The sequence below is a fragment of the Oncorhynchus mykiss genome, chromosome 11, assembly GCF_013265735.2.
Source record: "Oncorhynchus mykiss isolate Arlee chromosome 11, USDA_OmykA_1.1, whole genome shotgun sequence".
NCBI lineage: Eukaryota > Metazoa > Chordata > Actinopteri > Salmoniformes > Salmonidae > Oncorhynchus > Oncorhynchus mykiss.
In genome coordinates this window covers 45,434,697-45,458,435 of record NC_048575.1, presented here as the reverse complement: position 1 = coordinate 45,458,435, position 23,739 = coordinate 45,434,697, and the positions used below count along the sequence as shown (strand labels likewise).

Here is a 23,739-nt window from a genome sequence, read left to right as displayed (position 1 = left end):
ATACATCCTGCACTATACGACACAAATGCCTTTTGTATTCTTAAAGTACCCCTGAGTGAGCCTCAGAGGTAGGTAGGAAAATAATAGTAGCCATTTACCATCGGAGAGCCAGGCGCTTAATGTACTCCAGTCCTTTATTACACACGGAACAGATGAACAAGTAAAACCTGAAAGAGAAAGGAAGAGAGATCAGAGGAGAAAGCACAGGTCACATGCCTCTAGGGGAAATCAAAATCAATATTGGCCCTCGGTCATCTGGCTACACCTTCGACTTCCATGATATGTCTTATGACTTCCCAGGATTTGCTCTGACCGTAGGGCTGAGCATTACAGTGCATTCGGAAAGTATTCAGACGGCTTCACTTTATCCAAATTTTGTTTTGTTACAGCCTTCTAAAATCGAATAAATTGTCATTTTTTCCCCTCATCAATCTACACATATATATATATACACCCCATAATGACAAAGTAAAAATTGTTTAGACATTTTTAGCTAATTTATTCAACAACAAAAAATTAAATATCAGATTTACATAAGTATTCAGACCTTTTACTCAGTACTTTGTTGAAGCACTTTTGGCATCGATTACAGCCTAAAGTCTTCTTGGGAATGACGCTACAAGCCTGGCACACCTGTATTTGGGGAGTTTCTCCCATTTCTCTCTGCAGATCCTCTCAAGCTCTGTCAGGTTGGATGGGGAGCAACGCTGCACAGCTATTTTCAGGTCTCTACAGATGTTCGATCGGGTTCAAGTCCAGCCTCTGGCTGGGCCACTCAAGGACATTGAGACTTGTCCCAAAGTCACTTATGCGTTGTCTTGGCTGTGTGCTTAGGGTCGTTGTCATGTTGAATGGTGAACCATCGCCCCAGTCTGAGGTCCTGAGCGCTCTGGGTTTCTGTTCTGCACTTTGTGACATCAGCTGAGGAAAGAAGGGCTTTATAAATAAATGTAATTGATTGGAGGATCTCTGTACTTTCATTTCCCCCTCAATCCTGACTAGTCTTCCTGCCACTGAAAAGCATCCCCACAGCATGATGCTGCCCCCACCATACTTCACCGTAGAGACGGTATTGGCCAGGTGATGAGCGGTGCCTGGTTTCCTCCAGATGGCTTCATCAGATAATCTTGTTTCTCATGATCTGAGAGTCCTTTAGGTACATTTTGGCAATCTCCAAGCGGCTGTCATGTGGCTTTTACTGAGGAGTGGCTTCCATCTGGCCAGTCTACCACAAAAAGGCCTAATTGGTGGAGTGCTGCAGAGATGGTTGTTCTACTGGAAGGTTCTCCCATCTCCACAGAGGAACTCTGGAGCTCTGTCAGAGTGACCATCGGGTTCTTGATCTCTCCCTGAACAAGGCCCTTATTCCCCGATTGCTCAGTTTGGCTGGGCGGCCAACTCTAAGAAGGGTCTTGGTGGTCCCTAACTTCTTCCATGGCCACTGTGATCTTGGGGACCTTTAATGCTGCATAAATATTTTTTGTACCCTTCCCCAGATCTGTGCCTCGACACAGTCCTGTCTCGGAGCTCTACGGACAATTCCTTCGACCTCAGGGCTTGGTTTTTGCTCTGACATGCACTGGCAACTGTGGGACCTTATATAGACAGGTGTGTGCCTTTCCAAATTATGTCCAATCAAATGAATTTACCACAGGTGGACTCCAATCAAGTTGTAGAAGCATCAAGGATGATCAATGGAAACAGGATGCACCTGAGCTCAATTTCAAGTCTCATAGCAAAGGGTCTGAATACTTATGTAAATAAGGTGTTTCTGTTTTCATTTTTAATACATTTGCAAAAATGTCTAAAACACATTTTCGCTTTACCATTATAGGGTATTGTGTAGATTGAGGCAAAACATTAATTTGATACATCTTAGAATAAGGCTGTAACGTTACATTTGGAAAAAGTCAAGGGGTCTGAATACTTTCCTAATGCACTGTATATCAATTTGATTAATTACAATTGATGTTATAGCGCGATGTTCCAAATGCCTGTATCAAAATAATCATGTTTTTCTGTTTGTTTTCATGAGCTTTTTATGTCTTTCTGGTCTCGTCTCCTTCACTCTTCTGTGCTGTGTGCACTGTGTACAGGCTATGATGTTCAAACAGTTTGTGATGGACAGGAGGGTGTATTCATAACAGTTACTCTCTTTTTAGCATGCAAATAGATCCAAGTTGGCTCGACTTTAAATATGAGCTGGCTACTCACTAGCATGTGCCTACTACTAGAAGTTGGTCATTATTAGTGCATGTGCATGATTCTGGTTACATTTTCTTCAGAAATTGCATTTTCATAGACAGACTTGAAAGCCAGATCAGTGATTACTGTAAAAAAAAAAGCAGGTTATTAAACTATTTTGATAAAATAATTATTAGTGGGTTTTATGGTTGTGGAAGGCTTATAGTTAGCCTAGGTAGAATTTTACATGCAGTGTATTGACCTTTACGTGGATGTCGATTTAAGGCAGCGGAAATGCGGAAGACACATTTCAGTTGTACAACTGACTAGGTATCACCCTTTCCCTTATTGCACAACAAGGCTTATTCAGGGAAAACGTTTTTAAAAAATCAAAATATACAGTATATCGTAAATCCCCCATGACTTTGAAAAAAATCTAGATATGATTTTTAGGCCATATCGCTCAGCCCTACAGGACCGTGGGAATAAAACCTCTTGTTTGATAACAATGTTACGCACCTATCTCCAAACATCATGGACTCCTGTAGGCACTGGATACAGGCCTCATGGAACCACTGTTGACACCGAAAACACTGCAGCATCTTCAAGTACCACCTGGGTGGAAAGCAGCCATTTAGTGAAAAGTAGTAGTCACTGAATGAGCAACAGAGTGCTAAGAGGCATCTTTCTGAATCAAATACAGCTGCTGTGCCCATCTGAATCAAATACAGCTGCTGTGCCCATCTGAATCAAATACAGCTGCTGTGCCCATCTGAATCAAATACAGCTGCTGTGCCCATCTGAATCAAATACAGCTGCTGTGCCCATCTGAATCAAATACAGCTGCTGTGCCCATCTGAATCAAATACAGCTGCTGTGCCCATCTGAATCAAATACAGCTGCTGTACCTTCATTGAGTCACAAAACCTGCTAATGGATTTTAAAAGTGTGGATATGTAAATGCTATGCTACAGTGTGTCTAGCCAGCACGCTCACTCTCCAGGTCCTCCACAGTAGCAATAACACTGTTGGTGATTTGTGCGGTGCTGAGAATCCCACTCCAGCTCTGCTGGGTTGTAGGTAAGCACCTGCTTCATGGCCTGCAGTGCTTTTGCTATAGCGCCCTTTTTGAGAGCTCCCCCTTTCTGTGAAGAGAAGAAACAGCCACATCAACATGGTTCGGCAATAGGACAGTGATCTGTAGGACACATCATAGCGAAATGTTTTAAAACAGAAAACAAAAATGTGTTTTCTTATTGGACGTGTTTAGATAGTGCCTCTCCATTTCACTCCTTTTCCAAATGTTTTCTCACTACTGAACAAGACCCTAGATAAACAGTCATTTATACATTATATTAGTCAGTTTTGTTTTCCTTGAGCAGGTTGTTCTATTAATAATACTCACCCGCACAGCTAAAGCAAAGATGCACCTCCTGCAAAACCATGGTGACAAATCCATTGAGCTCTCCACCTCTGGCAGGTGGCACTGCTGGTGGTAACCTGGAAAAAACAAAAACAAGAGGACCAAGATCATTTCAGAACAAACCAAGCATTTGGGTTCCTCCCCCGGAACTCCAAAGTGGCGGAGCTGTCTAAGGCACTGCATCTCAGTGCTAGAGGTGTCACTACAGACCCTGGTTCAATTTCAGGCTGTATCACAACTGGCCGTGATTGGGAGTCCCATATGGCGGCGCACAATTGGCCCAGCGTCATCTGGGTTAGGGCTTAGCCGGGGTAGGCCATCATTGTAAATAACAAATTGTTCTTAACTGACTTGCCTAGTTAAATAAAGGTTAAATATTTGAAAAATATCACTTGCCTTGGATCATCTCAAACCCAATAGAAATAAATGAATGGATTAATGAAAGTGCTACTGCCGGCCGCACTTTCAGCCACATCAATGTGTTATGTTTATCTGAAGGTGGCACCCAACCAACTAGAAGCTTTTAATCCCTTGATCAGCAAATGTTAGAGGAAGCCAGGAGTGGACTCCCAAAGCAATCAATGGGAGAATCTCAATTACATACTCCTCGCGTCCTTTTCTCTCAACCCATTTGATGAGAAAGCCAGAGGTCCCTCCCCTCTGACATTCTCCTTCAATGGGTTTCCAGAAGGAGGCGAGGAGAGAGGATGCAATTGAGATTCTCCCAATGACTTTAATTAAGTGCCATGTAAAAACCGAACCAACGAGACCACAGCCTGAAGACAGGACCTGTAAACCGTAGACTGCAAATGGGACCGGACTCTATAAGACAGACATCCATGGAAAGTACTTAGTTTAACGTACACAGGCTTCAGTAAATGATGTTATGAGTCGCAGAGGCTTGGTGTGCACTTGCCTTGTCCAACTTGAAAATGTTCAGTTCCACTTTAACTGTAGAAGATAACTTGATGCAGTTAGGCTACTTTTGATCAAGTTGGACACATTGTCCCCATCTTAAGTTCTGTATATTGTTCCAGTCCATTTACCACAGTTCAAAGATACAGTTTACTGTATCTGTATCAAAGATACAGTTTATGCTTTTAGAGTGAGTGTTAAATCATTAAAAGAGTTAAACAAAGTTATGGAAGTAAATATAGAAGCATACAGAACCCTGTATGCAATAAGCAATGCGATCTCCTCCCACTTAACCATGGCTTGTAAAGAACCAACATCCTCTTGTAGGCTATATCAGGGCAAGATAGATGGGTGTAGCCACACCCTCCTTTAAAGGGGAACTTCACCACTTATGCTTTAATGTTGAAGTGTCAGACTATACATTACTCTACAGTGACTCACCTATTCCACATTTCCCACATATCAGGATCTCATTGTCAGACACCAGCACCATTTCAGAACAAACCGAGCATTTGGGTTCCTCCCCCGGAACTCCAGCTGCATGTTTTGGGAGAGAAGAATAGCATTAGGGTATATTCAATGATGAATGAAGAGCTGGAGTGGGATTCTCAGCTTTCTCATCGTTCAGATACATGAAACCAACATGTAGACAAAACATGCAAGATATTAAATCAGCCTTTCAATGAAACGTGACAGTTGAAGAGTTTGAAGGACAGCTAAATCCTTTAGGGAAGTATCTAAATATACCATGAAGTGGCCTACTACATAGTACAAGTGTCGGCTAGCCAATGAAAAAGTGTTAAGGAATAAAGGCCTAAAACAGCTTCATGAGGTTCCACGGAGCTACAGCACAAAATGTCAATGATTTCCCGTTAGGATGTTGTGCAATGCTGTTCAAAGTGGATTACATTACTAATGGATTTTAGAGCGAGCTTTTGATATGCTGAACCTGTATGGTGTAGATCCATATTATCAGCAGACATACAGGGGGGCAAAACAGTATTTAGTCAGCCACCAATTGTGCAAGTTCTCCCACTTAAAAAGATGAGAGAGGCCTGTCATTTTTATCATAGGTACACTTCAACTATGACAGACAAAATTAGCAAAAAAAATCCAGAAAATCACATTGTAGGATTTTTAATGAATTTATTTGCAAAGTCTTCACAAGGTTTTCAAACACTGTTGCTGGTATTTTGGCCCATTCCTCCATACAGATCTCCTCTGGAGCAGTGACGTTTTGGGGCTGTTGCTGGGCAACACAGACTTTCAACTCCCTCCAAAGATTTTCTATGGGGTTGAGATCTGGAGACTGGCTAGGCCACTCCAGGACCTTGAAATGCTTCTTATGAAGCCACTCCTTCATTGCCCGGGAGGTGTGTTTGGGATCATTGTCATGCTGAAAGACACACCCACATTTCATCTTCAATGCCCTTGCTGATGGAAGGAGGTTTTCACTCAAAATATCACGATACATGGCCCCATTCATTCCAGGATCAGTCGTCCTGGTCCCTTTGCAGAAAAACAGCCCCAAAGCATGATGTTTCCACCCCCATGCTTCACAGTAGGTATGGTGTTCTTTGTATGCAACTCAGCATTCTTTGTCCTCCCAACACGACGAGTTGAGTTTTTACCAAAAAGTTCTATTTTGGTTTCATCTGACCATATGACATTCTCCCAATCTTCTTCTGGATCATCCAAATGCTCTCTAGCAAACTTCAGACGGGCCTGGACATGTACTGGCTTAAGCAGGGGAACACGTCTGGCACTGCAGGATTTGAGTCCCTGGCGGCGTAGTGTGTTACTGATGGTAGGCTTTGTTACTTTTTCTGCTCTCTGCAGGTCATTCACTAGGTCCCCCCGTGTGGTTCTGGGATTTTTGCTCACCATTCTTGTGATCATTTTGACACCACAGGGTGAGATCTTGCGTGGAGCCCCAGATCGAGGGAGATTATCAGTGGTCTTGTATGTCTTCTATTTCCTAATAATTGCTCCATTTCCTAATATTGCAGATTCAGTCTTCCCAGCCTGGTGCAGGTCTACAATTTTGTTTCTGGTGCCCTTTGACAGCTCTTTGGTCTTGGCCATAGTGGAGTTTGGAGTGTGACTGTTTGAGGTTGTGGACAGGTGTCTTTTATACTGATAACAATTTCAAACAGGTGCTATTAATACAGGTAACGAGTGGAGGACAGAGGAGCCTCTTAAAGAAGTTGTTACAGGTCTGTGAGAGCCAGAAATTGTGCTTGTTTGTAGGTGACCAAATACTTATTTTCCACCATAATTTGCAAATAAATTCATTAAAAATCCTACAATGTTTTTTTGCATTTTGTCTGTCATAGTTGAAGTGTACCTATGATGAAAATTACAGGCCTCTCTCATCTTTTTTTCACGTCCGGATTAAAAGCGTGCCCAAAGTAAACTGCCCAAAGTAAAAACGTTTGACCTCTGTCATTGCCAACAAAGGGTATGTAACAAAGTATTGAGATAAACTTTTGTTATTGACCAAATACTTATTTTCCACCATCATTTGCAAATAAATTCATTAATTCTACAATGTGATTTTCTGGATTTTTTTTCTTTCATTTTGTCTGTCATAGTTGAAGTGTACCTACGACGAAAATTACAGGCCTCTCATCTTTTTAAGTGGGAGAACTTGCACAATTGGTGGCTGACTAAATACTTTTTTGCCCCACTGTACATTCATTGAAGATGTTGGGTGTAGTACGTTTGACGTTTGACTAATTCACGTTTTTTATTGAACAATGTGACAACAACAATATTTTAGTCCCTCTTCACTCACCATGTTGGATGTCTTTCCAGAGAACCCAGAATTTTGAATTATCTTCAAAAGTGACAAAGCAACTCTGCTTGGAGGCACTCACCTTGAATGGAAAAGTGAAAACAGACAGTATGAGGCAGGAGGCAAGTTGTTTACAGCAACCTTATTACAGTTTTATTCTCATAGTGTATTACAATAGATTTTTCATAAAACAGGAATAACAGATGTGGTCCCAGAAAACTACAGAGAAACCATCACAGTTTGTGAATAGCGGTATTTGGGTAGTAAATCAAATTAATCCAAACCATTGTGTGGCAGTATACTACAGTATTTGACTGATAACAGGAATGTTTTCTATTGAGCACTTACTCTCTGGACCTTCCCTAGGTAGTATAGGCCATCAGACCATCGACACAGGACATACTGGCCCACGGTCAGGCTGCTCTCCAGGTCTGTGAAGCTCCGCTCCCTCTTCTGGGGTAGACGCTTGGCATCCAGCCCCTTCTTCGGCTCCACACTGCAGAAGTCATCTCTGTATGCTGACTCCAACATGCTGCAGCTGGGCTGTCCACACACTACAACACTTCCTAGGTGAATCAGGGTGTTACATCGTCATTGTGGTAGACACCATATGTCCTCCTGATCACAACGTTATGGAGGTTTAGTGGTGGTTGAACATTGTCCTGTAATTTTGGGGTTGTTGATCACATGTATGTATTATTACTGTGTCATACAAAGCCTACAAAAACATATTTACGACATATGCCCATGCTATCATGAATTCCAGCCCTTCAACATATTTGTTTTAACACCCCTCCCCTGTTCTGAGGCTGATGTCTGATGACTCAATTTTCTCCTGCGTGTAGATCGCAGCACAGCCTACAGGTTTGACTCATCAGCTAACTACAGCCAGCCTGCACATTTGAGTTGGACTTGTCAAAGCAGTCGCAGATTGCCGCACTTGCTCGAGCCAAACAATCGTGCACAGCATTAAAAAGTAACATGGCTTACAAACTTGTAGTAGTTAGTAGGCTATCAAACTATAGCAACTCTCGAATGTAACTTATATCAAACTGATAATAGACTGGTTGATTGGCTAAGTTAACGTACATCAATAAGATGATGAGCATATCGCCAGCTCAAGCTGTTTAAAGTATTTTCTTCTGCAAATCTGATCGGACACTTTTGCATCTCAACAGGATGTCTTCTAGAGTCACAAAACGTTGCTGGCTAGTCTAAAATGCTATCTATCAAATGTAGCTAACTATAGTAGCAATATTGAATATAACTAGCTTGGTAACTGATAAAGTAGCTGCTAGTGAAGTTAGCCTGCTAAACTGTGCTGCAACTGTCAATGCAATGAAACGTATCTGTTGCTTGGCCCTGGGTATAGTGTATCGCATATGCATTAGGAACATATATTTTAGCTTGCTAGCTAAATGTAATCTATAATGAATAACCGACATATGAGATTGAGCACGTTACATAAAATACTAGTTTGAGACATAAAAACTAGGAGATACAACAACAAAAACACATCAAATTTAACTCTAATGTATCCAGACTTCTTACCCCCTTGATAAACTTCCAACCCAGGTTCGATAAAACTCGAAATATTGTTGTTGCTGTTGAGTAACGTTCCATTAGCGAGGAGTTGTCTCTTCTTGCAAATATGTGTACAGGCGCTAAAGTTCAAACTCTGCTAGTCGCCATTTTTACTTTTTCCCGCGAATCATTTAGGTTTTTGCCTTAGCTATGTGATTAACATAAACACATCATCACCATACAGGAAGTTCAATATTTACTCACAAGATGCGGAGGAACAGCATTTGTTTTCTTCAAATGAGCCCCTTACGTTTTTCAAATCTCTACATGTATTTTTATTTCTTCAATCACATATATTTTCACGCACTATTTGTTATTATCAATGATCTACCACTACTACGAATTACGCAACACTGTACTACCTCTAGGCTTTACTACCCTATTCATCATCATCACCACCACCACCACCACCATCATCACCATAAGACTAATAATATATTTTTGTAAAGAATTATGATTTTGAAATGCCTGCAACATGTATTTAACATTACTGTTGCATGATTAAATGTATACCTTTTTTTGAACGTAATAAATAACACAACATTAAACAAATAACATGTTTGGAGAAGTCATTTGAGAGGTTTTCAAATCAAATTCCTTGAGAATCCTAGGATTGCTATACTAGCACTGACGTAAGATTGCGGATTCTGCTCTGTTTATTTGAGCTTACTCTCAAGCAAATAAAAAACATGAGATCTCTGTTTACTTCCACTATGCTGCTGTCTGTTCATGATGATTTTTCTAATGCCTCTATGCTGAGAGGAAATGTCAGGGATCAACTGAAATGTCATTTAGCAGATGAGTTGAGGGGACAATTATTTGGCCAATTCTATGCTTTCTAAAAATCAGTTCTGCTATATAATTGCTGATATATATAACTTGTAAGTACTACTACACTCTTGTAAGACTTTTAAAAAGATCTTAAATGGTGAAGTTTTAAGCAATCTAAATGCAACTAATCGAACACATTGTAATTAGCCTGTGGATATATTTTTTTTTACCAACTTTTTGTCTTTTTTTTCCTGGGAGGGGTTCAGATCAAAGACAGGAAATTATATTCAAGAAGTACATAGAAAAAGAATCGAAAAACAGTACAAAAAAAACATGGAAAAAACACCAAAACACCAAGTTAATAAAATGAAAAGTTGATAATTGGCTTACAGTATCTGTCCCATCTCCCATCACCCCCCCCCCCCCCCCCCCCCCCTTCTTAGTAGGTACGACCCATTCCTATTCCTCCCCCCTACCTACCTACCTACCTACCTACCTATCTACCTACCTACCTACCTACCACGGGCTCATGTTGTGGACATATCTATGCATAAAACAAGGCGTCAATCACATGTTCTCAGTGATTATGATCAAGCAAAAAGAAAGTGACCTGGAAAGGAGACAGACATGTTCATGTTTAATCGGTGATACAGACATACCACACAAGATGGTTGACGCAATGCTTACTTACCTTAATGATGCAGAGGGAAAGAGATGAGAACTAGAACTGTAATGACTCATGAGGAGATTTTGTTGTTTGTTTGTTTTTTGACATTCAGGAAATACGTAGCTCAACTAACATTTCAGTTGAAAACCTCAGCCCTCTAAATAAACAAACAAACAATCTATGATGTCTGTTACACAGGTATTATAGAGAGTGCTTGAATGGCCAGAGAGATATGAGTGCCTTTTCCCACCCCGTCACCATTCAGATACAGCCTCATGCGCACCTTGAATCCGTACCTGGATGTGTAGAATGATAGAGGAAGCAGAGAACACAAAAAAACGCGGATTCAAACTTGTGCCAGTGTTTCAGTGGACACAAATGTTAATATCAGAGGGAACTTGTCTGTCTGTGTAGTGTTTCAAAGGTGGTACATAAAAAACTATTTTGTTCAAATTAAGCACTCTCTTATGAAGGCCTATTTTATTCCATGTGCATAGAAGACTGTCCCTGTGAATTGACTGTCTTACACCACTGGTTTTTCTGTTTTAGGTGAAATTGAAAGAATACTGTACCAGGAGAGTACAGGTTAGGCCTATTCCAATGGCCAGAGATGGCCTCCTTCATTTTGTAGCTAAGGTCAGACAGCCTTCAGATGAAATTACCGTCATAGGAGACCTCCTGGTGGGCACAGAGGCTTTCTATCAGGGAGCTGATGACAAGATCTTTCCTGGCCAGTCTGTGCTGCTGCTCTGTCACCTACAGGGCAACAACCAATTCAATTAAACTTTATTAATCCCCACAGGGGCAATTAAGAAGTGCATGCGTCAACCATCTTCCCAAATTACAGAAAGGTAGGCTAATACAATCAAGAAAGTAACTTTTCTGATGCTCCTAATTTGCAGTGGTGGAATTGTAGCCTTAGTATTGCTGCACACACCCACTATTCTTGAAGAAAATGAGAATAATAAAATGCTGGTCTGGCTGAACATTGAGGGGGAAGGGAGAGCATCAAATGTCACATCTTGGTTGGAAAAATGGACGGTTGACAAGAATGAATTTCGCCTTCCTGAAAAATATCCATTTATATCCCGCTTCCGCAAACGTTCCTCTCCTACTCTTATAGTAGAGAGCCTCTTCTCATGCTCATAGAATAACCCCTATCCCCCCTCCCCACACAATGAAACAGATTTCATCTTCTTAAGAAGGCATAGTTAGGTTACAAATATCAACATTCTCCACAATAAAGTAGGCTGATACAAACAACAGACATCACGCAGAAAACTGTTGATGTCTGTTGTCAGATACATCTATTTGGTCCCCTCTATAATTTGTTCTCGCCGAGCTTTCTGAAATGGTATTGTTGTCGCAGGTCTTGACATTGCAGTGTAGCTGAATCACCCCCATTATCCTGGTCAGATAACACGTAACTAAATATTATGTTTAGGACCTTTCAATTTCAGCTGACTGTCTGAGATATGTTTGTTTTGAAAATATACAATCACTGCTTCGTTTTGTTTACTGTTCAATAACGTTTTGTTTTTGGATTTGAGAGAAATTAGAACAGTGATTCAAGATGACATTTTAAAATATAAAATGACATCGCACTTTTCTGTTAATTAAGCTGACATTTCAACAGCCAGTGAAAAAAGCAGAGAGACCCTGGTAAAATCTGTTTCATTTTGTGTGTGTGTGTGTGTGTGTGTGGGGGGGGGGGGGGGGGTTAGGGGTCATTCTATGCACTGTTACATGAGAAGAGGCTCTCTACTTTAAGAGTAGGAGAGGAACGTTTGCAGAAGCGGGATATAAATGGATATTTTTCAGGAAAGTGAAATACATTCTTGTCAACAGTCCATTTTTCCAACCAAGATGTGACATTTGATGCTCTCCCTTCCCCCTCAATGTTCAGCCAGACCAGCGAGTGTATAGAGCAATTGTAAGGCTACAATTCCACCACTGCAAATTAGGAGCATCAGAAAAGTTACTTACTGTAATTTGGGAGGATAGTTCACGCATGCACTTCTAAGGCCCAGAGCAGTCAAAAAATATATTTCCTGTGTTTTATATATATTTCCACACTATGAGGTTGGAAAAATACTGTGCAAATTATGATAGTGCCTTTAGTGTAAGAGCTGTTTGAAAAGACTGTTTTGGTGGGATAGAGTTTTGGCCTGCCTGGTGACATCAGGTGGTAAATTAGTTAGTGAAACGTGTGGTGGAGTAGGTGTACCCAAGTGCAGACTCAGACTCAGAGACAGGGGCAAGGTTTTTATTGAAAAGCAGTAGGAGCAGGGTAAGCAGGTCCGGAGGGGAATCCAAGAAAGCAGTAGAGCCAGGGGGGGGGGGGGGGGGCAGGACTGACGAGATGAGGGACTGGAGACAGCGACCAGAGTCAGAGCGGGCGGAACTGTAGCGGAGAGAAAAGGAGCGTCAGGCTAGGGAAAACTAGGCTCAACAGGATACCAAGATCTATGCAGGAACAGGCTTGAACCGCAGACTGACTGAGCAGAGGCTATGATCTGGCAGCGTGGAAGTGGCAGGGCTGAGTATTTGTAGAGTTCTTGAATATGGAACAGGTTGCAGCTGGTGGGGATCTGCTCTGCCTCCAGCACACCTGTCTCCACTCACACAGAGAGAGAGGGAGGGAGGGAGAGATCAATGGGGGAGTGGCAGCAGGTTATGGAGACACAGGATGAGAAGTAGAGGGCGTGGCAGGAGAAGATGTAACAAATAGACCAGTAAGAAAGAGGGTTCCAAACCTCTGTCAATAACAGCTAGTTTTCAGTTTTCCCCTCCCCCTCAGACCACTCCGAGACAGTCCTAGCAAAAAGTATTTATTGAGAAATTGCTCTTTGCTAAGAACCATTTTTTGTTTATTTTTGACCATTTTAATTGACAACAATCACAGTAAGGTACTTAATTGTTTTCCAGAAATTATTTGATATTGAGATTTCTTTTAAATGGTTGCATTGGACCTTTAAGAAGTATAATTCAACTTTTTTTTTAAAGTTCACGGCATGCCCTGGAATGAAACAGCATGAGGTCATATAACTGGTCCAACGACTCACAATATAATGTACCTTTATTTCTAATTGGTGAATCATGTTCTGGCTGCTCTGGTTCTCCCTCTCCAAAGCCTCCACTCTCAGCTGGGTCTTTTCCACCTACCTCCCTGTTGAGGACAGAGATGATGTTCTCCGATATCTGGACCCTCTGCTGCAGTGTGTCTATCTGCAGCCTTATGTCCATGAGGATGGTCACCTGGTCATCATTTCACAGACTGTTCAGCTGCTGAGCTATCCCATCTGTCCCTTCCATCCGCCTCCAGCTCCCCCTGACAGCCCCATGTCCTAGTGGATTTTCAAGTCAGACAAAGCCTCTCTGAGCTGGGGCAGCGGCTCAACCATAGCTGCTGCACCAGGCAAGGAGAACTGGGCTACCTGTGGGGCGAACTGCAGGTCACTGCTGTTGGTGGTGGTGGCACGCAGCAGGAGCTGAAGGTGGCTGACGTGGCTGCTGGTCTCATGGCCTCTCACCTTCTCTACGGTCCCCTAAGATACATGGGATTGAAAGACAAAAACGTCAATAACTGTACAGCAAAAGCTTTATAATATGCCACACGTTCTTTGTATTTGATGCCCCATTTCTTCTAATTCAATCATTTTACTGTAATGCAATATTGGAATTATTAGATTGGCTTAAATGGGCAACGAATTTCAGAGAAAACACAAAGAGTCTTGCATTTTGGAACTTGGAAGAGGATTTTTCTGTAGAATCAAGACAATTTTGACAATTAACACATCATGCAACAACAACAAAAAGTGTTACACAAAAACGAACAGTAGCTATACAACAAATAACATCATTGGATTTGATAGACACTACATTAACAAGTAATCGAACAATTTCACAACAACTACCTTGTGTAAAGGAATGAATAAGAATATGTACATATTGGATGAGCGATGGCTGTGCGGCATAGGCAAGATGCAGTAAATGGTATAGAGTACAGTATATACATATGAGATGAGTAATGTAGGGTATGTAAACATTATATAAAGTGGCATTGTTTCCAGTGACTAGTGATACATTTATTACATTCAATTTTCCAAATATTAAAGTGGCTAGAGGTTTGAGTCAGCAGCCACTCAATGTTAGTTATGGCTGTTTAACAGTCTGATGGCCTTGAGATAGAACCTGTTTTTCAGACTCTCGGGCCCAGCTTTGATGCACCTGTACTGACCTCGCATTCTGGATGATAGCGGGGTGAACAGGCAGTGGCTCGGGTGGTTGTTGTCCTTGATGATCTTTTTGGCCTTCCTGTGACATCGGGTGGTGTAGGTGTCCTGGAGGACAGGTAGTTTGCCCCCGGTGATGCGTTGTGCGGACCACACTTCCCTCTGGAGAGCCTTACGGTTGTGGGCGGAGCAGTTGCCATACCAGGCAGTGATACAGCCTGACAGGATCCTCTCGATTGTGCATCTGTAGAAGTTTGTGAGTGTTTTCGGTGACAAGCCAAATTTCTTCAACCTCATGAGGTTGAAGAGGCGCTGTTGCACCTTCATCACCACGCTGTCTGTGTGGGTGGACCATTTCAGTTTGTCTATGATGTGTACGCCGAAGAACATAAAACATTCCATCTTCTCTACTACTGTCCCGTCGATGTGGATAGGGGGGTGCTCCCTCTGCTGTTTCCTGAAGTCCACAATCATCTCCTTTGTTTTGTTGACGTTGAGTGTGAGGTTATTTTCCTGACACCACACTCCGAGGGCCCTCACCTCCTCCTTGTAGGCCGTCTCGTCGTTGTTGGTAATCAAGCCTACCACTGTAGTGCCGTCTGCAAACTTGATGATTGAGTTGGAGGCGTGCATGACCACACAGTCATGGGTGAACAGGGAGTACAGGACAGGGCTGAGAACGCACCCTTGTGGGGCCCCAGTATTGATGATCAGTTGGGTGGAGATGTTGTTTCCTACCTTCACCACCTGGGGGAGGCCTGTCAGAAAGTCCAGGACCCAATTACACAGGGCGGGGTCGAGATACAGGGTCTCGAGCTTAATGACGAGTTTGGAGGGTACTATGGTGTTAAATGCTGAGCTGTAATCGATGAACAGCATTCTCAAATAGGTATTCCTCTTGTCCAGATGTGTTAGGGCAGTGTGAAGTGTGATGGCGATTGCATCATCTGTGGACCTATTGGGGAAGTAAGCAAATTGGAGTGGGTCTAGGGTGTCAGGTAGGGTGGAGGTAATATGATCTTGACTAGTCTCTCAAAGCATTTCATGATGACGAAAGTGAGTGCTACGGGGGCGAGAGTTGTTTAGCTCAGTTATCTTAGCGTTCTTGGGAACAGGAACAATGGTGGCCCTCTTGAAGCATTTGGGAATAGCAGACTGGGATAGGGATTGATTGAATATGTCCGTAAACTCACCAGACAGCTGGTCTGTGCATGCTTTGAGGATGCGGCTAGGGATGCTGTCTGGGCCGGCAGCCTTGCGAGGGTTAACGCATTTAAATGTTTTACTCATGTTGGCTGCGGTGAAGGAGAGCCCGCAGGTTTTGGTAGAGGGCCGTGTCAGTGCACTGTATTGTCCTCAAAGCGAGCAAAGAAGTTGTTTAGTTTGACTGGGAGCAAGACATCAGTGTCCGCGATGGGACTGGTTTTCTTTTTATAATCCGTGATTGTCTGTAGACCCTGCCACATACGTCTCGTGTCTGGGCCATTGAATTGCGATTCTACTTTGTCTCTATACTGACGCTTAGCTTGTTTAATTGCCTTGTGAAGGGAATAGCTACACTGTTTGTATTCGGTCATGTTTTCGGTCACCTTGCCATGATTAAAAGCAGTGGTTCGCGCTTTCAGTTTTGCGCGAATGCTGCCATCAATCCACGGTTTCTGGTTCGGGAAGGTTTTAATAGTCACCGTGGGTACAGCATCACCTATGTACTTGCTAATAAACTTGCTCACCGAATCAGAGTATACATCAATGTTGTTGTCTGAGGCTATCCGGAACATAAACCAGTCCACGTGATCGAAGCAATCTTGAAGCGTGGAATCCGATTGGTCGGACCAGCGTTGAACAGACCTGAGCACGGGCATTTCCTGTTTTAGTTTCTGTCTATGGGCTGGGAGCAACAAAATGGAGTCATGGTCAGATTTGATGAAAGGAGGGCGGGGGAGGGCTTTGTATGCGTCGCGGAAGTTAGAGTAGCAATGATCCAGAATGCTGCCAGCGCTGGTCGCGCATTCGATATGCTGATAAAATTTAGGGAGCCTTGTTTTCAGATTAGCTTTGTTAAAATCCTCAGCTACAATAAATGCAGCCTCAGGATATGTGGTTTCCAGTTTACATAGAGTCCGATGAAGTTCTTTCAGGGCCTTCGAGGTGTCTGCTTGGGGGGGTGGGGGGGGGGGGGGGGGATATACACGGCTGTGATTATAATCGAAGAGAATTCTCTTGGTAGATAATGCGGTCGGCATTTGATCGTAAGAAATTCTAGGTCAGGTGAACAAAAGGACTTGAGTTCCTGTAAGTTGTTATGATCACACCACGACTCGTTAATCGTAAGGCGTACACACCCGCCCTTCTTCTTACCAGAAAGATGTTTGTTTCTGTCGGCGCGATGCGTGAAAAAAACAGGTGGCTATACCGACTCTGATAACCTATCCCGAGTGAGCCATATTTCTGTGAAACAGGATGTTACAATCTCTGATGTCTCTCTGGAAGGAAACCCTTGCTCGAATTTCATCTACCTTGTTGTCAAGAGACTGGACAACTTAAGGAGTACAGTATTACTATTTTAGTGTAGTCAGTAGTCTACACACAGAATGCTTTTGCAATTGCTTCTTACAATACATTTGATACATTTCTTCCCGAATCATGATGCCCTTCCCCCTAATGGTTAACCTAACCTTTCTCGAGTCTAAAGTTCTGTGGCTTTCTGCTCCCTTTCGCTGTGGTCCAAAGCTCTCGGCAGCCCCCTGCCCTTCCCAGATCAGTGGTGAAAGGGAATATGGGGCAGCAGTAAACATTGGAGACACTGCTGCTTGAGCTGCGCTGTGGGGACCCAACCAATGTCACACTGACCTCGTCCCCAACAAGGTTTTCCACTAGAGACCAATTCTAACTTATTTTGTACAATTCCCAGCGACTGTAGCCCCTGCAGTATAAAAACCACAGGAAACCATACACTGGCTATTTATTTCCAGGAGTAAAAACACTTCATATCAGGGCTGAACATTTGAGAATCTCAGCAAGATTGTCAGTGGCAGGATTTGCAACTTAGACGAGATGGTTAGTTTGACAGCTACTGAGTGCACGGCTGGAAGTTAATTATTTGGGCCTGTCTTACCTGTAGCTCTGAGGGGCACATAGAGCGGCAGCATGTGGGGAACACTGACATGTTGTTTGGACAGGCCTTCTCCAGGTGACAGGCCAAGGCCTTTTGCAGCACCATGTGACCACAGCCAATGTTGCAGGGGATCAGGGCACACTCACACTGCTCCTGGTGCTCCTGAAAGAGGATTCAAGACAATTCAGAAATCACAATAAACTAACCCAAGCTCAGCACAACATTTCAGGGAATCAATCCACTTGGAGGATAAACATCTTGATAGCAGCGCAAAGTCAATATCAACCATCAGGGGCAATTGTCCTCATTAGTTCTAAAATGTATTCATTATTTTCGTACCACTTTAAAATATTTTGTTCTTAAATTGTCTGAAGGTTTTCTTCAACAGGACTTTTGTTTTAGTGAAAAATTGGGGGCTGACCCTGATCTAATTACAGTGGGTAGGTATTACAATGGTCACATGGTGATAAAAATCATTTTTTTGTTGTATCATTCAAATGTGTAAAACAGTGTCAATACCTCAAAGTCCTTGAGAATACTCCTCCAGGAGCACCCTTGGTTGGCACAATACATTTTCAACTCCAAGATCTCCTCATTGATGGAAGCATCACTGAATAACTGCAGTAACACATAGGAGAATTAAGATCAACTTTCAGTACTTCAATTACTAATTCAGTCCTTAATTCAGTCCCACCATGTTACATTTTCCTCAGAGGGAAAATGTGTTTTATTTGATTTCTACATATCACACCGGTGCAATCTTCAGTGCTAAACTGGTTTAAATGACAACGTTCTCTGGCTGTCATTGTTGTTAGTTGATATACCTTGAAGTGGAACTTTTAAGCTCTGCTGTGTCTCTACCGCTCAAAAGAAACAAACACACAAAGCCATTTTATCTCTTTAATCCTCATAATAACAATGAATCATTCAATACAACAGTAGCTTCTTAAAACTGACAACCAATAATGAACCCACTGTGTAAGTAACAGTCAGAGACAGTCAAGCCTTTGCTTTGTGAGCATACAAGGGAAGATGAACGTAAATATAAAGTAAAACATTTGAGTTACTGTTTAACAAGCTTAGTTTCCATTCCACTCTGATGCTCAGAGTATTCGCTGTGGCCAATTAACCCAATTTAATCAAGACATAGGAGTCATCTCTCCTGAAAATAGACTTTTCCAACTGATATTGATATGAATATATTCAAGGCCTATTATTTTAGCACAACAAACCAAAATCCTAATTAAACAAGTCAGACGGTTATGGGGTGTCTCTTCTGCCTAGAATGTTTGGAGGAGCTGATGTGTTCCTCCATTCTGATGCTGAACCCCATTCTGATGCTGAACCTGTCACACCCTGATCTGTTTCCCCTGTCTTGTGATTGTCTCCACCCCATCCAGGTGTCGCTTATTATCCCTGGTGTATATATCCCTGTTTCCTGTCTCTCTGTGCCAGTTCGTCTTGTATGTTTCTCAAGTCAACCAGCATGTTTTCCTGTACTCCTGCTTCTATTCTCGTTTGCTAGTCCTCCCGGTTTTTGACTCTTGCCTGTTTTCTGGACTCCATACCCACCTACCTGAACATTCTGCCTGCCCTGACCTTGAGCCTGCCTGCCACTCTGTACCTCCTGGACTCTGAACTGATTTTGACCTTTTGCCTGTCCACGACCATTATCTTGCCTACCCCTTTTGGATTGTTCAATAAATATCAAGACTCAAACCATTTGCCTCCTGTGTCTGAATCTGGGTCTCGCCTTGTGCCCTTATAGAACCACATGCTGACCAACATGGTCTCATTAGAATAAGTTGAAATACTGCTTTTTTTACCAATCTAGTTGTCACGTATGCTGATGTATTAGTTATATGTTACCTACTGACATAGCATATCACTTATCACAATAATTAAGTATTGGTTATATGTTACCTGCTTACATAACATATCACTTATCACTAGAATGATGTATTGGTGAGACACGTCTCAGCCATACAAATACAATATTGACTTGAATGGGAATGTCCGTTCTAGCCGTTCTCTTTCTATGGTCTCAGGGCCTCAGCAATGGACTAATTCACGTTGGACAAATATCAACACGTGGCATGTTGTCAACTCTACAGACATTCTAGCATCTTTTCACATTCGATTTCTTTCTTAAACCTTATATAACCTCACCAGAGCAATGAAAAAGTTCAGGTTACTGCAATTCTCTGGTGAGTTCAATTGTATGACCTTTCTGCTAAAATCCAAATACAGGCTCTGATCATGTCTCCTGTTTTGGGGAGCTAAATAGTATGCAATACAGTGCATTCGGAAAATATTCAGACCCCTTGACTTTTTCTACATTTTGTTACTTTACAGCCTTTTTCTAAAATTGATTAAATAATACATTTTCCTCATCAATCTACACACAATACCACATCATAACAAAGCAAAAACAGTTTTTTATAAATGTTTGCAAATGTATTACAAATAAAAAACAGAAATAACTTATTTTCAGAAGTATTCAGAACCTTTGCTATGAGACTCGAAATTGAGCTCTGGTGGATCCTGTTTCCATTGATCATCCTTGAGATGTTTCTACAACTTGATTAGAGTCCACCTGTGGTAAATTCAATTGATTGGACAATATTTGGAAAGGCTGTCTATTTAAGGTCCCACAGTTGACAGTGCATGTCAAAGCAAAAACCATGCCTTGAGTCGAAGGCAGATCTGGGGAAGGGTACCAAAACATTTCTGCTGCATTGAAGGTCCCCAAAAACACAGTGGCCTCCATTAGTCTTAAATTGAAGAATTTTGGAAACACCAAGACTCTTCCTAGAGCTGGCCGCCCAGCCAAACTCAGCAATCTGGGGGGGGCCTTGGTCATGGAGGTGACCAAGAACCAGATGGTCACTCTGACAGAGCTCCAGAGTTCCTCAGTGGAGATGGGAGAACCTTCCAGAAGGACAACATCTCTGCAGCACTCCACCAGTCAGGCAGGCCTTTATGGTAGATTGGTCAGACGGAAGCAACTTCTCAGTAAAAGGCACAACAGCCTGCTTTGAGTTTGCCAAAAGGCACCTAAAGGACTCTGACCATGAGAAACAAAATACTCTGGTCTGATGAAACCAAGATTGAACTCTTTGGCCTGAATGCCAAGCGTCACATCTGGAGGAAACCTGGCACCATCCCTATTTTTCAGCAGCAGGGACTGGGAGACTAGTCAGGAACGAGAGAAAGATGACCGGAGCAAAGTACAGAGAGATCCTTGATGAAAACTTGCTTCAGAGTGCTCAGGACCTCAGACTGGGGCGAAGGTTCACCTTCCAACAGGACAACGACCCTAAGCACACAGCCAAGACAATGCAAGGGTGGCTTCGGGACAAGTTTATGAATGTCCTTGAGTGGCCCAGCCAGAGCCCGGACTTGCTTTGTCATTACAGGGTATTGTGTGTGGATTGATGAGGGGAAAAAACTATTTCATAAATTTTAGAATAAGGCTGTAACGTAACAAACTGTGGGAAAAGTGAATGGGTCTGAATACTTTACGAATGAACTGTAACTCAATCAGTGTTATCTGGATCATTTATTCTATCCAGCTAAAATATTTACATGTATTTTGCGTAGGAACACAAGTGCTCGAATGCCAGAAGTAATGAGTATAGGGGAATGCTTTGGATAACACTAGAAGCACCACTATTATAGAGCCTCTATTTGATTGTGTACCTACCGTAGGAATACATTGAATCTTGCCTCCCAATGTTAGAGCAGTGCCCTTCCCACTTTATGCTCATTCACACATCACCTTGGTGTCTGTGTTATGCAAATTAGTCAAATAATGAAAAGGGGAAATGATATTCACACATTTATGTAAACATACAGGGAAATGGGGAATTCTTTAAGAGCGGTTTCATTTTTGATTAAATTCATCCCATGTCATTGTTGTTGTTTTTTACAGGAAATTCCACTTATTGAGGCTGCAGTATTACACTGAGACTGAAAAGGTAACTGTAGCCTACATTTCAAATGGTTTTATAAAAGGATATCCTTTGTGTTGTTAAAGCAGGTCTTTCACCAAAGCTATCTACCTATGTGTGCCATAAAAACAGTTTTCCATTTCTCAACTTCATAGAGCCCTGCCATATCATTCCACTTGTACTATGCAAGCATATATACAAAGTGCAGTAATACTATACATACATTGTCTGATGTCAGTATGCTTGTTTCACTCTCTGAGCTCGGATCATGTGAAACATGTTAAAACCAAAAACCCCATGTGTGGTGCCAAGCAAAAATGTACTTTAAAGTGAGTACGCATGGTGTTCAAATGAAGGGTAAAACACTTCCAGGAGCCAGTTTTCGCAATGCTGTTGTCTCTCCCTTTCTCTCTCACACATACACAAAAACATTTATTGCAGTTTATTTCTCTGAATTTGTGAGGCAGGTTCAATTGCCTCAACTACAGTCACTTCCGCCAAATAGGAAAGTCCCTGTGCCATAATTTTCACACATCCTGCCTGTCATCTAGCACAGAACACCACGTTTGTGATAGAGGCCCATTATTTACATGACAGGTGTGTGAGTATTGTTGCTGTTACTGTCAGTAAAAATGTGTTGTACAGAAGAACTCATCAAATGATCACAACAATGAGCACATTACCAAAACATGTCAACTTTTCATACATTTGTGGAGGTTGCATGTGCACTTGCGCCATTTGATGAATGGTAATAGACAACTGTTACAAAACACCAAAAAGTGTGCCTAATGACATTCTGAAATTGGCATAGATTAGGGCTACATTAATTCATGCGTCTTGCTGACAAATTGACTTTTTTCTGTAGCCTGAAATGTCGAGACATGGAATTGGGGCTGAAACAAACTGTCCCAGAAAAATGGCATGGTCATCCTAATACACAGTCAATTTACTAGACTAGGCTACAATGTGTATTACCATTAACTTCAAATAGGCCCAACAGTAGCCAGTGCTGTATTCTAGTGTGGTAAAAAAAAATGTGTCTAAACTCTTATTGCCGGTCGTGGTGCTAAAAAAAAATTGCTCCCTATACTTTCAGTGCGTTTGTCTGAAAAAGGTGGGTAAACTGTGTTTACTTGCGTGCATACACCACTGGAGGCAATTTTACACACATAAACATAAGCAGGCTTATGAACTCATAAATCTCAGAGTTCTGACTTCAGTGCATTCAAGACAACTGGAACTCAGAAAATAACGAGCTCTGACTGGAAAAATAGTTTGAATTGTCATCCAACTTGGAAACTCAGGCATCTTTCTAGAACCACGACATTCCGACCTGAAGATCACTGGCGTCATGATTTGACTACGTTTTTTCCCCTAATTTCCCAATTGTCTTGAAAGCGCCATTAAGACTTCACAACTTTAGCAATTATATTCTGTCATCACACAATCACCATTTAGAAACAGAGAAAATGTAGTGATAAAGGCATTGTAAACAGTAACATTAGCTTGGAGTCTTCACAGATCATTTCAGAACGTTTCTTTCCTTACATGAATGACATTTATGGCTATTATTTGTCATTATTACGCATTTAACAAGTGTATTAGAACATTGACCTTAAACTCTGTAGGAATCCTGGATCTTTGAGATCTCAGAAAAAACGCACTGTACATGTAACTGTGAAAACAGTTCTCATGGGCACACAAATCCAAAATAATGTAGGCCTATGCCATTGCAAAATCTAACCTCAACTACTTATAGCCTACTTGTTGGATGGATTGCACTCGCATTGGTGTCTAGCTTCAGGCTAGTGATATTGTCGATCATCATCAGCTGATCCAGGAAAGAAAATAAATATTTATATACAGTGCCTTGCGAAAGTATTCGGCCCCCTTGAACTTTGCAACCTCTTGCCACATTTCAGGCTTCAAACATAAAGATATAAAACTGTATTTTTTTGTGAAGAATCAACAACAAGTGGGACACAATCATGAAGTGGAACGACATTTATTGGATATTTCAAACTTTTTTAACAAATCCAAAACTGAAAAATTGGGCGTGCAAAATTATTTAGCCCCTTTACTTTCAGTGCAGCAA

General features: G+C 41.9%; 1 protein-coding gene and 1 pseudogene across 3 annotated transcripts in view; both read right to left on the bottom strand.

Annotated features, from left to right (window-relative positions):
* Positions 1-9,288, bottom strand: part of LOC110535736 (PHD finger protein 19) — a 35,057-nt gene extending 25,769 nt beyond the window's left edge. The window contains exons 1-8 of one of the 3 annotated variants that reach the window (XM_036935524.1): positions 8,871-9,288; positions 7,668-7,873; positions 7,320-7,401; positions 4,964-5,059; positions 3,590-3,684; positions 3,181-3,329; positions 2,704-2,799; positions 99-167 (exon numbers count right to left, since the gene is read on the bottom strand). In XM_036935524.1, coding sequence (XP_036791419.1) covers positions 99-167; positions 2,704-2,799; positions 3,181-3,329; positions 3,590-3,684; positions 4,964-5,059; positions 7,320-7,401; positions 7,668-7,850 — 770 coding nt within the window. In that variant the 5' untranslated portion in view covers positions 7,851-7,873; positions 8,871-9,288. Of the gene's footprint in view, positions 1-98; positions 168-2,703; positions 2,800-3,180; positions 3,330-3,589; positions 3,685-4,963; positions 5,060-7,319; positions 7,402-7,667; positions 7,886-8,870 lie in introns of all 3 variants that reach the window. The other 2 variants (XM_021620952.2, XM_021620951.2) reach the window with 2 other exon arrangements.
* A 1,243-nt stretch (positions 9,289-10,531) lies between these two features.
* Positions 10,532-21,915, bottom strand: LOC110535029 (annotated as a pseudogene).
* Positions 21,916-23,739: the final 1,824 nt, after the last annotated feature.